We start from the raw sequence: 17081 nt of genomic DNA, 5'->3' as shown, positions 1-17081 counted from the left end.
TCCTGCTTTTCTAAATACAGCCTACATTTATTGCCATCCACAACATGCACGATTTAGAGGTGCCCTTTTCGATGGCAGTGTCCTGTAGGACCCTAGGCTCTCTCGGACCAGGCAAACACTCGCAATGGAGACAAAACTAATCTTCCCAACAGCTCGCTCTTCAGTATACTATCCGCAATTTCAAGAGACGGCTCCTGTCCAATTAATGGTTGGGTTTCCTACTTTTCTCAATACAGCCTACATTTGTTGCCGTCGACAACATGCACGATTTAGAAGTGCCCTTTTAGACGGCAGCGTCCTGTAGAACCCTAGACTGTCTCAGATCTAGTTAACTCTCGTAATGGAGACAAAACTAAACTTCCCAGCAGCTCGCTCTTCAGTACACTGTCCGCAATTTCAAGAGACGGCTCCTGTTCAATCGGCTTGTAGCTTGTCCACTTCATTTTTCAGCACCCGCACTCTCTCTTTACACTATCCCAGAGTCCCAGGTCAATTTTTCGTCCGTTTAAAGCGCTCTCGCTTAGCGCTACTAACTTTCTTTGAATATAAGACGTTCAAACGTAACGAAGAAAACTAATATTCATTTGTACATTTGTATTACCAAACAATCAAAGCGGATTAAAGTTCGTGGTTCTCTTATCGTCGCTAACGATTATATCGCAGTATCAAACCACACAACACAACAACGCGATGCTGGGAGGGGTAATAAGGACTCAAAAATTCGGTACATCTGCGATATTTAACTTCTGATTAAGATAATGGAAAGAAACTTGCAGCCAATAATCACAACGGGAGTTTTTTTCGAAACGGATGGCACTTAATCCCAGATCCGTAGAGCGGCACACTAAAACACCCTGCAAACGTTTCACAAACTTCACCGTCACTACGCGTACACTTCACGTCTACTCCCACTCCTTCATCACTCTCTCGTAGTCCCGATCTTCGACGAACGGTTTGTCGATGTTCCGAATCATGTTCTCGCCGCAGTACAAACACTCGGATGCTATAATGTTGTCGATCTCGGTCTTGACTTGATCTCGGGTGGACACGCCCCCCGATCCGGTGCTGACGTTGTCGGCCCGCGCGGTCAGCCCTTTCAACTGACGTTCGAGATCGGCGAGTCGGTTGCGACGCGGGGGCCCCAAATGAGGAGCGAGCTCGGCGAGCAGACAGTCCGAGTGGAACCTGTGGTGGCACGGGAAAAGGTAAAACGGACGCGCCAGGAGGGCGAGGCCGCAGATCTCGCACGCGTCTCCGCTTCGGACGTACGCGTAGCAATTGCGAAACGACTGGATCTCCTCGCGCACCTGTTCGGCGCTCCGGGTCGCCTCCTCCATTTCCTCCTTGAGCGTTTGGATGTAGCTGTTGTATTCCTGAAACGAAACACATGGTCCTCAGACCTCTGCCGCCTTAAACTAGAATATTGATCGCCATTGGTTGCCCCAATTACATCAACAGTGTTCAACGCTATTTACAAAACTTCTGTAGGAATCCAGAGGTTTTGTAAACGTACTGTCGATGTTTCTTTGAAAAATTTAAAATGAACAATTGGGGAATCAAATATTGGGCGTTTAGGAGGCGTGGTCGCTTAAAGGGAAAACCGAAATTAAAGCAAGGGCCGGTACAATGAGTCCCCAGATTCGCTTCTCTATTAGTTTTTGATAGAACTTGGTGCATTTGAGTTTGTTTCCGAAATTAAATATTTAGGGGTGATCTTGGATCCACAATTATGCTTTAGTAATCATGTTGAATATCTATGCAAAAAAATTGGTAAGAAAATAGGGGTTTTTAACCGTGTATCGCGGTTTTTATCGCAGTGGACTAGGATATTAGTGTATAATAGTATAATTTTGCCTCATTTTTCATATGTTTGTTCATTGCTTATATCTTGCACAAAAGAAGATTTAAATAAGTTACAGTTACAACAAAATAGGGTTATGAAATCATCCTGAACTGTGATAGATATACTCGTATAAAGAGTAGGTTAGACCAGCTAAATTGGCTAAATGTCGGGCAGTTCATTAGAAAAGTAAGTATAATGTTGGTTTATGGAATTGCGCACGATCACCAACCAGGCTATCTTAAATTATGGTTGGAAAAAAGGTAAAACTTTTATCAGTATAATATACGTTCCAATCAGCACTTCAATGTTTGTATAGTAAAAACAACAAATTTACAGAAAACTGCCGGATAATATTAACGGCGCGCCTTGCCCAAGAGTGTTCAAGAAGAGACTTACGGGGTATCTTGCGAAGTTTGTAGTTTTGTTTATGAGATGTCAAAAATTGTTATTTGGTGCATCTTATAAGCGTTATATACCAATTACACACTTCGGGCACCCACTCACCTTCAACGAATCGCATACGGCTCCCTTGAAGTGATCGATCGTCACGAAATCGGAGAAAAACGGCAACACGTCCTCGATCTTGATGAGGTCACTGCGCCGCCTCAGGAACGACATCGCCAGCTCGATGTCGTCCTTGCCGCTGATCACATGCTCGGCTGAAAAAACTGCGTTCGCATGCGCACGAACCTCACACGCACGGTAACCTCACCGATTTTTAGCCACAGTTTTTTACGCAACTCGACCTCGTTCTCGGGAGGCATGTCGGCGATTTTCTTCGCGAGATCGAGGTCCACCTTCAGCGCCAATTCGACCGCGGACTCCCACAGACCGAGCAAAGCAGAGAGCTGGACGCACGCTTCTTTCAGATCGAGCTCGTGGCATAGCCGCAGCGCGAAGTACACGTCGTAGTTTACCTCGAAACGGAAAAGACACGCGTAAATTTCGAAGCAGTCTATATTCCATGCACTTGTCGAGTGACATTTGTACGGCCGGCGTTGTCACGTTTACGGCCGATCACGGACCGCTTAGAAGTGACAATTCGACGCGACAGTTAATAAAGTGAATCGCGTAAATTGTGTAAAAAAAAAGTTTACGACGATGACTTAAATTGAACCCAGTTACCTAACAATATAATCACGTAATTTGGCTTGGTTTTAGAAACCTTTTTTATTTCGCAATAGGATAAGTAATTTGATTGCCAAAGTTGGCAACGCTCACCGAAATTCTTTTCTGTCATTGCGAAAACTCAAGTTCGAATGTGCATGCGTTTTATAACACATTTCAATATACGGTAGAATTTTTACATTTTAACGGTGTTAAAGTGTGGTTAAGTGCCGACATTTTTCGCGAATAATCCGCTCTCTTTTCGTGGTGAGGCGCAAGCAAAACTATCTGAAGTTGAACACAGATAAGACAGATCGCATTGTTTTTAAGAATTACTCTATATATTATTTACAAATCTTCTGAGTTCCTCCTCCGGCAGTTGTTGATGAACCGATCTTCAGTTCGAGGAGTCTGAAACTGAGACTGTTTCAGTTAAGCCCTGAAGAAGAACTGAAACAGTTTCAGTTCAGTTTCAGTGAAGCTCTGAAGAAGCCAACAGGATGATTGGCAGGAGGAATACAACGGTTTTACTCTTTGAATTTTAATGGTATGCATATTGTCAATTGTCCTGTTTTCTTAGTATGTATACAATTTTGCTATTTCTTTGTGTAATCTTATGCTATTTTAATATTGTTTGTGTCCAGTCTCACACTTCATACTTTTCTGAGGTCTTTTCAAGTAGGTATGCAATCAACTCAGAAATGAATTATTCCTGCAAAGCATATGCTGACGCTTTGGGCATTAGTCTTTGTCTTGCAGCTTAGGTAGAGTTGCAAAGAGAAATTTAAACGAGTGGTGATACTAATAATAACATCACAAACGCTTTTACTTTTTGAATGTTGAATTTTAATGGTACGCATATCGTCAATTGTCCTGTTTTCTTAGTATGTATACAATTTTGCTATTTCTTTTTGTGATCTTATGCTATTAGGTTATTTCGTTTAATATTGCTTGCGTCCAGTCTCACACTTCATACTTTTCTGAGATCTTTTCAAGTATGCAATCAACCCAGAAAAGAATTCCTGCAAACCGTATTCTGACACTTTGGGCATCAGTCTTTGCCTTGCAACGTAGGTAGAGTTGCAAAGAGAAATTTAAACGAGTGATGATCCCAACATTAAAATCGCAAATGCTTTTACTAGAATTGGATTTTGTCAATTGCTTAGTTTTTTTAGTATGTATAAAGTTTTGCTATTTCTTTGTAATGCCTGATGCCTCGCTGACGTTTCCTGGTCATGTTTTATGATTCCATTGGAAATAAAGGGAGACGGTTTGAAGCGCAACTCACCAGGCTGGCCTCCTGGCCCTGGCTGGCGATATAATCCATCAGTTTGCGGGGCTCGTGCTTCGCGTAGAGCGACAAAAGAAAATTGTGCACCGCCTTGTCCGTGTTTTTGAGCTTGTCCACACAAAATTCTAAGTATCTAAGGCGTTACGGCTTAAGTTGATGATCGGTATACTAACAGCACCCCCTTACCTAATAACCTCGAGGGCGTGCATGTCGCCGTTGCAGGTGACGAGAGCCGGCAGTAGCCTCAGCGGGACCAATTTCTTGCCTTTGTCGATCAGCATTTTGACCGCGTACTTGGGCACCTCCTGGACGAGGATCGGCGCGAACTGGTAGTACAGTTCGAGGTTGTTTTGACTTTTGAGCACGTCCAGCGCCTCGTGGAAGTTGTTTTTGAAGATGTGCTGCCGGATCAACTGAAATGCAAAAAGAAGGAAAAGCCCTCGGAGCGATTGTTCTCCCCCCTACTTGTTCGAAATCTTTATTGACGATGGTCAGTTTGATGAGGTTAGTTTTGTCGCCGTGACTGGCCATCAGCTCGTACATCGTTCCCTTGTTGTTGCGCACGCAATCCGCGACTTCGCGCAGTGCCAAAAACGTCTCGAACTCTTTCTGGATGTCGTCGTAAGTGGCGCTCTTCTCCAACCCCCTCAGCCGGATCTCCTCCAATTTCGACAGGTACAGCTCGACAAGCCAAATCACCACCATCGTGATTTGGGTCTTGTCTTGGGGCCCGAGGGCGTCTTAAAACCCAGAAAATAAGCCGCGGGACACGAATTTATTGCCAACCTACCTAGTTTATTCCTCAAGAAAATTTTTAACGAATCCGCCTGGTTCACCTGGATGAACTTTAAACAGATCTCCTCGAAGCTCGACTGCGTTTCGGCGTACCTTTGAGCGCTGAGCTCGTACTTTTTCTCATCGAACAAAACGTCCGCCTCTTTTATCAGCACCTGAAAGTAGTAGGCGACGTCTGACGTGTGCGCCTTTCAAAATTCCCGCCGTTGTCTTGGTTGGCAACAGACCGGGTTTCGACTTTTGACAGTCGTCGGCGAGAATGCCGACAACCCTATAGTTACTAGAGATATAGAGGCCGATCATACATGAACTTACAATATAACCCTTATTTGTCAACAATATAATTTCATGGCTTACACCACTAATCAAATTGTGACAAAAAGCACCCACTCTCGATTACAATAACCGTCCAACACCTTTCTAAAAGAAAAATGATAGCGAGGGGCCAAGGGAACCTATGAAGCGACTATGAAAAAAATCTTGAGAAGGTCCATTCAGCAGAGTTGTTTGACATTACAAGTGAAGACATGTGATTGGTGCAGCTGATATTTCAGAAGGAGTAGGTGCAATAAAAGGAACAAAGTTTAACATGAGAAACGTTAAAAAAAAATTGAGGAGTTACTCATATTTTTAGAGACATTTAAAATGCATTTTTGTGTGTCAGTGTTTTCAGCTTGAATCTGTTTCACATTTTAATATTCCTAATTACAAAACGCATTATAATTTTAGTCCGAATAATAGAAATGATGGAGTGCTTGTGTGTATAAAGTCAGAGTTGAATCAGTGCGTAACAAATTTAAATCAATGTAGAACAGAAGTTAAAATAAAAGTACGTAATAAATTGAAGCCTTGGATTTCTAATGCCTTGATTAACTTTATTAAAACTCGTGACAAACTAAAAACAAACTTCAGAAAAATTACAGCATTGCTAAAGAGAATCAATATAAGAACTACAGAAATAAACTTTTTGTCTAATGTAAAGAATAACTAATATAAGCATAAAATCGACGAAAAGAATAATCTTAAGAAAATATATTAATTAGTTTCAGATGCTTCTAATGAAGATAGTCAAAAATCAACTAATAATTTAAAGCCCGATAGTGCCCCCGGCTATGACGGCATATATATTAAGATATTAAAATGTTTCAAAACACATAAAATTTCCACAATTTAAAGTGTCGATTATTACACCAATTACACCAATATTTAAGGCGGGTGATCCCAAATTGGTTAAAAATTACAGTTTGAGAAGCAACATTGCGAAAATTTTCGAAAAATGTTTAAATGAACGACTTAACTAAGTTTTTAAAAATCAATAACCTCCTTTCAGAAAACCAATTTGGGCTCACTAAGGGACATAGCACCAGCGATGCAATGCGGGAGCTATATATGATTGATGAGATCGCTGTGATCACATGAGACTATTGGATGTTCTTGATCGCAATGGAATTACAGGCACTGTGTTGAGGGTTTTTAAAAGCTACCTGCAAGTAGGGTACAAAAGACAAGAATTCGAGATGCAATAAGCGAACCTGAGATTATACATATAGGTATACCGCAGGGCACGGCACTGGGACCGACACTCTTCAATCTGTATACTAAGGGACTAACATTGATAATATAAAGGACAGAGTTGTTCCATACGCCGATGATACTGTTTTGCTCTTCAGGAGTGATAGCCCAGGCAACCGGCGAACTTCACAGGCTAAAAGAATGGTTACATTGCAACAGACTCTCTCTGAATGTAGATAAAACTAACTATATGGCTTTTTCGAAAACTATTGTTGATCGTCCTACTTTTAAAAGTATACGTGTTGAAAATTTAAATGAACAAATTTTGGAAGCAAAAACTGTAAAATACTCGGGCATTTAATATTTGAAAATTTGAAGTGGGAGAGTCACATTAACTTATTAACAAAAAAGCTAAGGTATTTAATATTCAAATTTTATGCAATGTCTAACTCAGCAACTTCTGTTAATACTATATAGTCTCGTTGAGTCGATTTTGAGGTATGGGATAATAGTTTGGGCCGAAGGTACACTACTGCGTTGAGACCATTGAATGTGGTTCAGAATAGAATCCTTAAAGTGATTTACAAAACTTCACTTATATCCAACAAATCGTCTTAATAGAGAAAAGGTTTGTGATGTTCGATCATTATACATTTAACAATAATGAATAGACAAGTACAGGTACCGATGGCTAGAAGTGAATTCTATAGAAATAATTTTCAATATTTGGGACCTCATTATAAAATAGCCTTCCATTAAAAATAAAATGATGAATAAAATAGGTAGATTTAAAAACGGAACTCGTAAATTTATATTTGAAAATAGGGAACTTTATAGTGCGTTGTTTTTAACTGGTTTATTTTGTTGGATTAGTTGGACGGTGGCTGAACTGCATTACGCTATGTTAGTTTATATAATAGGGTAAGAGAGCGCGTGTTAACATAATTATTATCTTATTTTTAAGAAGAAATTAAGTGTAAAATTCCTTGGACTTGGAACATATTTGTACTTGTTAACTTGTTAAATTAAATTAAACATGCGCATGTGCCATATGGCGGTGTTCAACAAGCAACATGACCGCTGACCGATCGTTAATAAGTTCGGATTCATTTTTGCGGAAGTATTTTCTCAAAATATGCTTAGATCCATCACTATATTGTCTAAGAGCTATATATTTTATGAATGATGAAAGCAATAACCTGATTGTAACAGGCCTCGTTGTTCCTGGAATACTTTTTCGCCAGTTCGAACTCGTTGTTCTCGCAGTAGATCTGCCAAATGTTTCTTTCCTCACGGTAAACCCTGAAGCGGAACACCGCGGACTCGGTCACGGCCCATATGTCGCCGGTTCGAGGATCCTTGATTACGTTAACTAGTTTGCCGAACGCCTCGTTGTAATGATCCTCGTAGACGATTTCCTGATTTAGAAGGCACACGCCTTTCGTGCTGTCCGCGTAAGCCAAAATCACGTGGAATTGCGTCAACGCCATCGAAGTCGGGTACTTTGGCGATTGGGAATAATCCTCGTACAACGGTTTAGGGTAACCGATTAGTTTCGCTTTGGTATTGATGGAAGCGATCGAATCGTCGACGCGCGGATCGATCTACGATACGGCACGAGTTGTTAAATTTGAGGTTTGCGCGCGCACCTATAACCGACAAAATCGACCGCTACTTGCACCAAAAATGACAAGGGTCTGTGAGCGCACTAAAATTTAGTTTGGCAACGTTGATGATTCGACGTTTGTAAATATTGACAGCCATTACGGATTTTACAATTCAATGAGTTGATAGTGTTTAAAAAAATGATCGTTTGGAATCGCGATTCATTGCCTTTATTGCTCTGTTGTTGGATGTCACTCAAGAAATATTAAATAACAATTAGCTTTAAGTTTTGCTAGATTAGAGGCATACTGGAAATATGTCCTTTAAGTTGCCGGTTCATGTAGCACACTCAATTAAAATTACATGTCTGGCTTTTAATAATGCGTCTGCGCCGGACTATATATAATGAGACTGTAATTAATTATAAACTCCTATAGATATAGTTTACAGTAAAGCAACACAGGCTTATTTAATCAGAAATAATTTGTATTTATAAAGATTTTCAGTTATTTTTTTGGTTGACAGTTCTGAATTAGAACTTTATATATTTATAACTTTCGCAGTTATTGGCAACAGCGCTGTCAGCTGAAACTTATGGGCCGTGGCCATTTTTGTTTTGATTTTTGTGGTTTGTGAAAACGCCTTCCATTAGACGCTGTTTCTTGTGTAACTATAAATTTGATCCGAAAAATCCTCATAATATGAGGCACACGTAAGTCTGTTTGATAATACAGATGCGCATGCGCAATAATCTCGCAGTATTAACATGCTGACAGCCGTGGCAACGATGAAACATTTAAATAACAAAAATAAAAAATTTCACAGTTATATCGAGGACCACGTTTATACAGTTTTAATTAATTGCCACGTCAATTTTGTAGGTTATAAGTCGCGGTTGCGTTACTTACGGAACCGTAGGTTATACCCTTCTCGGTAATCCAAGCGAAAGTGTTTGGCATAACTAAATTCTCCGACCACAATTGTAAACGCGAATACCTGAGGTTACTTTCGCACTCTAAAATGGCGATCGCAGTGAGCGTTTCAGTTTGCAAATTTTTTCATTCGCTCACCTATGAAGGTCTCCGACTCCGGCACATTCAAATATTTATTGAATACCTGTTGCAACAGCGGCTTCTCCTCGCCGTCCGCCTTGCCCACAAAATAGTATAATTTTGAGGGAGTAGCGGCAAAAATCGCGTACCTATCAGAGCCCGTAACTTGAAAATATTCCAAACCTGTGATTGGTGTATTGGTATTCTTACCGACATCGAAGACCTAATTACACAAAAGGGCGTTAATTTTCAGGACTCGTTTCTTTAATTATAATTATTTGTTATTCTTACCAAACCCTCAACCTCCCGATTGCCATACAAGGGCAGGTAATTAGGCAGCTTGAAATACCATTTTAATAAATACAGAAGTGCTGAAAGCTAACCCCTTACCTGCCTCCAGTACTGTTCCAAACTGGACGAGAAAAATTTGTCGCCTTCCAGGACGATTTCGGTCTCAAATATCAATCCCTTGGACGTGCCCAATAAAATTGGGCCCGTGGTGACTTCAGATTCGTTTTGGTAATTCCAAGCTACTTCTGTAAACTCGTATCCTCGAAATTTCGTGCTCGACTTTAACTTGTCAGACTTTCTGGACAAGTACATCAATTCCGAGCTGTCGGCCCCTTTGTTTTTCGAACTGAACGTGAGGAGCAAATGGTTCCCAGTGGGATCCAAAAACAGGTTGGTTAATTTGCCACTGGTGTATTTTGATAAAGTAATTTCTGAAATTCCACAATCAAACGGGAGGAGACTGGAAATAGGAATTAGACCCTACCGTTTCTTTCCTGGGGATTCTTCAGATTCATCCTGAACAACATCCCGTTGCACATAGCCGCCACCAAATACTTGTTGGCGATTGCCACGTGGGTAATTTTATCCGCTGGCGTAAAATCTTTTTTCGATTTGCTGAATATCGGCTTCTCTTGATCGAGAGCCATATTAATGTAACCCAAGTTAGTCTACAAAGAGTTATTCAGGAGGGCTCAACTGAATCCGGAGTAGTTTATTACCAATTCAGCTGAACTGACGTTGTTGCTCATCTTTTTAAACGCCGCCTGCTCGAACTGATCGAACAATGAAGTCATTTTTTGCGTATACCAGCAAAATAATCTGATTTGTTTAATGAAACAAACTTGTTGACGTTTAACGAAATTGAGGTTATGAAACGCAAAACATTTGTCACTGCCACTTCTATAAATTGGCGGTTTGTTCTATTTTAAAACAGCCGAATGGGTGATTTGACATTGCATATTGTACTGGGATTCCGAATTGGAAAGTATTTATTTTTTGGTTAGTTTTTATCGTTTCTTGATTGACTCAGATGGCGAATAAAAGGATTAAAGATTTTTTTAAATATTTTCATTCGCTACCTGGTCATCAACGGTAAAATTTTCACTACTCAACAATGTTAGATATAAGTATATCTTAGTTTCAATGTAATGTGATTTTAGTATATTTGAATGTGGTTTACAGTCTACTTCGTTCTGTCAAATAGTTTGCAAAACTTGTGAATACTTGGCACGTCTTAACTTAAAAATTTGCCACATCGCCAAGGGGATATATGTGAATAAGGTTAGATCAACTTTTAGTTCATGTAATGTAACACCCCACTAATAGTTTTCGTGAGTTCCGACGCATATATGTAACAGAAAATTCAAGCATCAGGGATGTGTTTTTTGAAAATCAATATCTGGGGCTAGTTATAAGGAATTGAAAATAAAAGGCCTTAGAAATGTTCATCAGGATAACTTTATTTTCTTGGTCGCTTTATAAGTAGGTTTTTTTCTTTTACTGGGAGCCACTTCCAAATTTGGGCAGGCACTTCTCTTGTGACCCAACTGGTTGCAATTAAAACAGGCCTGGAAGAATAATCGCGAATTTCTATCGAACGTGGGTCCAAATCATAACAATACCTTGGTAAATGGAATTTGTTGACAGTTGTGTATTATCTGTGCGCATCTGTTGCATTCTCGACAATGTTTCCACTTGGGTTTCACGCACCTCCCGCATAAATCGCAGTGGACGTACGTTTCACCGTTTCGCGAAGTGCAAGACCCACAGTCCTGACAGTGTTTGTTTTCTTTGGCCACCCACTTTTTGCAAATTTTGCAGTACCTGTAATCGTCGCTAGGCAATTTGATAATGCTAAAACGAATCGGAGTGTATTCCCAACGCAAACCAAAAGGCTATGTAAACCTTGGGTCCAGGTTCGTAAAAATCCTAACTGGGGAACCCTGCTTCCTGCCCTTGGGGCCGTTTTGAAACAGCGGGTGGTTGTCATACTCAACTTTGTAGTCTAACATTCGGTAATTTGGCAACGAATTAATTATCTGGGGTTCCATAAAATACGGAAATACCCAAAAAACGGGTAAGTCACTGGTGGCGCCTGTCAGTTTTTTGTATTGGCGATTGATTTTTTTAACTGTGAACGCGAGAGGTTCCACCCTACCTCCAAACGGTGGATCCGTAATTAACACTGTCTTGTTGCCTCTGAAAGGTCGTAAAATGAAATTATCTAACATCGCCAGAAGGGTACACTAACCCTGTCGATCTCAGGAATTCCCCAAACACGGATTTACTATTTTTGAAAAAGAAATGGTGGTTGAAAAAGTTATACCAACAAAATTGCGACGGACCGAAAAAATTGTGGAACCTGCTATCAAAATCCAACAGGATGCTTTTCATGAGCGAGGGTTCCGACCCAATACGTTCATGTATTCTCGGCGTGCCTATGCATATGACATACTCGAATTTCAGTTGTTTTAAAATGTCTACCAACACTGCAACCGATTTTTTGGAAAACAAGTATTGCGCTTCCTGTTTTGGATTATTTAGGGGTACCAGAATCTCCGACGGATGGTTCAGTTGATGGTCTGTGATGTTCGTTAAAACAGAATGGTTTTCATGCCTCTCGTGTACATATTTTAATAAAAACCTTGAACACGTCTGGCAGTAGATTCGCTTATCGCACGGCACGCGCTTTACCTTACTTAATGTCGTAATTGACTTTCGACGCCTGATATTTTTTAAAAACTTGAGATTGCTTTCGTTCCACAACTTTTGCCTACTCGCAGACACCTTTTCCTTCTCGTCCTGCCAAAGGAAGAAGCCGCACAGCTTTCTATCCCTGCACGCGGAACACGCAAAAAAATTCCGCTTCTCGTTACCGCAAAACTTTGAAAACAACAAAGTGGGGCCGTGGGGACAACTTGGGGCCCCACTCGCGATCGGAAGGATCACTTCCACGCCCGCATCACTGCAGGCGTTTGATTTAGATTGCATAATAATCTTTCAACCTATTTAGATGCGTAATGATGAATTATTTATATGTATTGAGGTTATGCGTTATCAGTAGGTTATGTTCTCATGTTGTTCCTATGTCACAGAATGAATTATACTTTGCCAATGTCTTAGAAGGTGCTGTCCGCGATTTAAAAATATAGAAACCATTTTATTGGTATACCGTATTTAAATTTCTTGGTTCATAAAAAAACTATAATTTTATTATTAGTCTTACGGTTCTAAGTTTAAAGTTGACCAATGGAAAAAAAGAATGCGGATGCGCGATTCGGATTGGCCGCCGAATGACAAGTGACTTCTATAAAAAATTGCCGGTCAGTTTCCTTGGGCTCCGAGAGTCAACGGACAGTTTCGAAAAAGGTTTTGTGTTTCGGTGGCTTAGAGTCGTTAATTTATGTTTTAAACGTTCGATCGCGCTTCGAGAGTCGATATCACGCAAGAACTCATTTCGCTCGTCCGTTGTAGCTCGACGAACACGTTTTTCCTTCGTTTTTTTTTTTTTGGTGGATCGCTTTTTTTTTGTTTTGCGGCCGCGATCTCGTAGCCGGGCCACGTTTTTAAACGATAAAATCTAGCGTCATGGGAGACGAGAACAGGATCCGTTCGTTCAAGAACAAAGGCAAAGACACGGAGGTACGTTTTGCTTGCATATTTCTCTCGTTTTAGTAACTGAAAATCCGATTAGGAAATGCGGAGGAGGCGAATAGGTCAGGCGGTGGAACTCCGCAAGGCGAAGAAAGACGACCAGCTTCTCAAACGGCGTAACATTTCCGTCGCCACCGAGGAGCCGGTGTCGCCGCTCCAGGAAAACAACTCCACGTCCCCGGTAACGATGTCCGCAGAGGAAATCATGTTCGGTAAGTACTGGGCGGGGCGCCTGGGTAGACCATTGCGTTGTTTTCCGCTTCACAGGGATGATTAATCAGGACGAGGACATCCAATTCAAGGCCACTCAAGCCTGCAGGAAAATTTTGAGCAGGGAGAAAAACCCGCCAATCGATCACATGATCAGGTTGGGTGTTGTACCGAGATGTGTGGAATTCCTCTCCAAAAATCATAAGTATAGCCGTTTAGCTTGCAAAGGAAGGTGGTGGTAATGATTTCCTTGCAGTCCAGCTTTACAGTTCGAGGCTTGCTGGGCGCTGACCAACATAGCGTCGGGCACGTCAGAACAGACAGCGGCCGTGGTGCAAGAGGGTGCTATCCCGCGGCTGCAGCTGCTGCTCAACTCGTCCAAGATGGAAGTTGCTGAACAGGCCGTATGGGCTTTGGGGAATATCGCGGGCGATGGTCCTTCCACCCGGGACCTGGTTTTGGCTAGCAAAGTGCTACCGGACGTGCTCAAACTGATCAAGCCCGATACGAATGTGTCGCTGTTACGGAACGCAATCTGGGCGATATCAAACCTGTGCCGGAACAAGAATCCATCGCCGGATTTCGAGCTTGTGCGCCCCGCCCTCCCCACCCTGGCCAGATTGCTGGCCTATTCGGACAAGGATGTTCTGACAGACACGTGTTGGGCGCTGTCCTACCTCACCGATGGCAGCAACGAGAAGATACAGGCCGTGTTGGACACTGGGCTCATTAATCGGTAACAATTATTTGATTTTACTTTTTGGCGGGAAAACGACAAATTAAGGACCATATCGGTGAAGTGGTCCCTTGATAGACCCAATAAAATTTAACATTAAAATAATAATTTAATATAATTTAGGTTAGGTTAAGTTAGGTTATTGCTTAAGTTTTTAGCTGAAATCTCTGCCATATACAAAACTGTTTTGTATTAAAACCTCTACAATTTTTTATTTGGTGATCCAGAGGGATACTGCACGTTTGCACACATTGTACATATCATCTTATGGATGATTATATGTACAATATTATAAAAAATATAGCTAACCATAACTGAAGTTAAGATATTAAGCTACAATTATTGCTTGTAACAAATTCTTATAAAAATAAATAATCATAATATTAATAACTTCATTCAAGCTGTTGACTTTTTAGGCTTTGTTGAACTTGAACAGTGCGTGCAATTGTCATGCACTTCTTGCAATTGGACATAACAGTATTTTTTTTCTAAAAGGAATGCCAAGAATTTTACTGAATTGTAGATTGACCTGAGGTATATTTAGAAGAACCAACGATAGGGCCTTAGTTAGAATTAATTATTTTATATAAACTCAAGGCCTTCGTTAGAATTAATTATTTTATATAAACTCAAGGCACCAGACACCTTTCTTCCTCTTATTAAGGATGGTAGATGGAAGTGTCGTCAAGCCAGTTGAATTGTGTTGTGTGCCAACGGATGATATATATATATATATATATATATATATATATATATATATATATATATATATATATATATATATATATATATATATATATATAATTTATAAGCATTTAAGTCCAATTTGCTTTTTGTTTCATTATGTAGAACATCAAATTATCCTCAAACTTGTCTGTTTCTGAATTTAAATGAATGGCATTGTTAGAATCGGAACTTTTATTTTTATACAAAATGAAAAAAAACTCAATTTTGTGCGTTTGACCTTGAATATATTTTTTTTTGCCCAAGTCGAATCAAAAAGGATTTTGGTCATTTAAGTAAGTAAGAGTATGATGGTGTATTTAACGTCTCTGCCAATTTTCAGTTCTATGCAAATTTCGGCTTTATTTTTACTGGATTATTACGCCTTTATGTCCATTCTTTTTATATGCTAGCTGACCCGGCCGACTTCGTACTGCCTCAATCGATAAATAAAATATTAAAGATTCTTCTCTGGATTACCATTAAGACACCAACGCTGATTTATTTGAAAGTTGGTTTAAAAACAAACTAGTTCCAAACATTCCTCTTATTAGCGGCATTGTAATGGACAATGCAAGCTCTCCCGGGTCTTTCCTTAATTCGTATCAGTTAGTCACTTTCTTATATCTATGAACAGACTTTATACATTTCGGGTAGTGACCGTTTTCGCCGATTGAGTACAACATACATAATTGTGAGAATATGGTAATATTTTGTATTTGATAAAGGCACGGTGTTGGCGAAACAGCTGTCATAAAGTATTAAAAACTAAAAATCTGAACATTTTTTGTTCCAATTTAATTTGTGTTTGTAGATTTTCATCAAGAAAAAGCCACATCAGTCCGATATAGATTATTAAATCGGCAATAAAAAAGATCTATTTTTCTTTTTACTTCGTAGCCTAGTCCAGCTGCTGTATAGCGCGGAGAACACGGTGTTAACGCCGGCCCTGCGGGCCGTGGGCAACATCGTCACGGGCAACGACACCCAAACGGACGCGGTGATAAACGCGGGCGCGCTCCTCGCGATGCCCAAACTACTGCAGCATCCGCGCCTCAACATCGTCAAGGAGGCGGCGTGGACGATCTCGAACGTGACCGCGGGCAATAGCGAACAAATCCAAAAGGTGCTCGACGCGGACATCATGCCCGTACTGCTCCACGTCCTGCAGACCGGCGACTACAAAAGTCAGAAGGAGGCCGCGTGGGCGGTGACAAACTACACGAGCGGCGGCACTATCAGGCAACTCGCCAGACTCGTGGAGATGGGCGCGATCAAACCGCTCTGCAACCTCCTCAACTCGAAGGACTTTAAAACGGTCGCCGTCGTCCTCGACGGCCTCAACAACATCCTGACGGCCGCGAACAAAACGGGCGAGGTCGAGAAGGTGGCGATATTGGTCGAAGAGTGCGGAGGTCTGGACAGCATCGAAGCCCTGCAGACCCATGACAACGAGAAGATTTACGAGAAGGCGCTCAGCATCATCGAGAACTTTTTCTCCGACAACCAGGCGGAGGACATGCCCGCGCCCCAAGCCGAAGACGGCCAGATACAGTTCTCCAGCCCGGCCCCCCACGTGCCCAGCGGCGGGTTCTCTTTCTGAAGGTGGTCCACGTGAGTTCTGCGTATGTTTTTTTTTGTTTTGTACCCTTTTTTATATACACTTGTTAGTATTTTTTTCCGAATACATTTTTTACTCTTTGTAAGTGCCAGAAATGTTTTTTTTGTCGTTCCATTTTCATCTTATACTGAATTACTATTTGATAATGAATAAACGCTATATTTTGTAAGATTCGGCGCGTTTTATTTCCTCGTCGAAAAATCGATGAAATCGATTGGCAACGAAACAAAAAAGTGTTTATTTTTTTGTCTGTTTCTCCGTTTCTCTGAACGCTGCATTAAAGGGCCACAACTTTCACATTTGGCTCCCTTTAAGCAGTCCATGAGACACATAGCTCAATAAAAGCAAGCATTTTTTGGATTATGTAAAGCGTTTTTCAGTAACAGGCAAAAATCGAAAAGACCCTGATAACTGTTCTATTCCAGTATGCATGTAAATCGAAATTGGTAAAAAATATGGCTGATTGGTTGCTACAGTACTATAGGCCGCGTCAAGAGCTACAATTTTTGTATTTACGGTTTGCGTCTATCACATAACTTGAAAAAGTACTCGCACTGTATAGTTCCAGAAAAAAAAATTATTTTATCGAAAACGACTTACTCTATTGGAAAAATTCTTGAACCAGGAATCGTGGGAGATCC

General features: G+C 40.8%; 3 protein-coding genes across 4 annotated transcripts; 1 reads left to right on the top strand and 2 right to left on the bottom strand.

Moving 5' to 3' along the window:
- Window positions 1-900: 900 nt before the first annotated feature.
- LOC132699298 (vacuolar protein sorting-associated protein 18 homolog) lies at window positions 901-10432 on the bottom strand. Of its 2 annotated transcripts, XM_060665934.1 has the most exons (14): window positions 10216-10432; window positions 9981-10164; window positions 9596-9927; window positions 9497-9544; window positions 9224-9428; window positions 9062-9168; window positions 7748-8152; window positions 5032-5191; window positions 4707-4981; window positions 4428-4654; window positions 4239-4374; window positions 2556-2760; window positions 2348-2502; window positions 901-1373 (listed from the first exon to the last, which is right to left on the bottom strand). In XM_060665934.1, exons 1-14 carry the CDS (start codon window positions 10288-10290, stop codon window positions 903-905), a joined length of 2985 nt encoding a protein of 994 aa, XP_060521917.1. In that variant the 5' UTR covers window positions 10291-10432; the 3' UTR covers window positions 901-902. The 2 variants fall into 2 exon arrangements, with proteins under 2 accessions (XP_060521917.1, XP_060521918.1); XM_060665935.1 differs by lacking the exon at window positions 9497-9544.
- A 378-nt stretch (window positions 10433-10810) lies between these two features.
- On the bottom strand, window positions 10811-12585 carry LOC132699301 (rRNA N6-adenosine-methyltransferase ZCCHC4). The gene is made up of 4 exons (XM_060665938.1): window positions 11748-12585; window positions 11402-11695; window positions 11119-11350; window positions 10811-11064 (listed from the first exon to the last, which is right to left on the bottom strand). The coding sequence occupies exons 1-4, from the start codon at window positions 12485-12487 to the stop codon at window positions 10945-10947; spliced, it is 1386 nt and encodes a 461-aa protein (XP_060521921.1). The 5' UTR covers window positions 12488-12585; the 3' UTR covers window positions 10811-10944.
- A 240-nt stretch (window positions 12586-12825) lies between these two features.
- On the top strand, window positions 12826-16591 carry LOC132699300 (importin subunit alpha-1). Its single transcript, XM_060665937.1, has 5 exons — window positions 12826-13138; window positions 13191-13362; window positions 13418-13565; window positions 13617-14096; window positions 15720-16591. Exons 1-5 carry the CDS (start codon window positions 13085-13087, stop codon window positions 16420-16422), a joined length of 1557 nt encoding a protein of 518 aa, XP_060521920.1. The 5' UTR covers window positions 12826-13084; the 3' UTR covers window positions 16423-16591.
- The last annotated feature ends 490 nt before the right edge of the window (window positions 16592-17081 follow it).

Source organism: Cylas formicarius, unplaced genomic scaffold (genome assembly GCF_029955315.1).
Source record: "Cylas formicarius isolate icCylForm1 unplaced genomic scaffold, icCylForm1.1 PGA_scaffold_3__17_contigs__length_32017465, whole genome shotgun sequence".
Lineage (NCBI taxonomy): Eukaryota > Metazoa > Arthropoda > Insecta > Coleoptera > Brentidae > Cylas > Cylas formicarius.
This window is presented reverse-complemented; position numbering and strand designations above follow the sequence as displayed.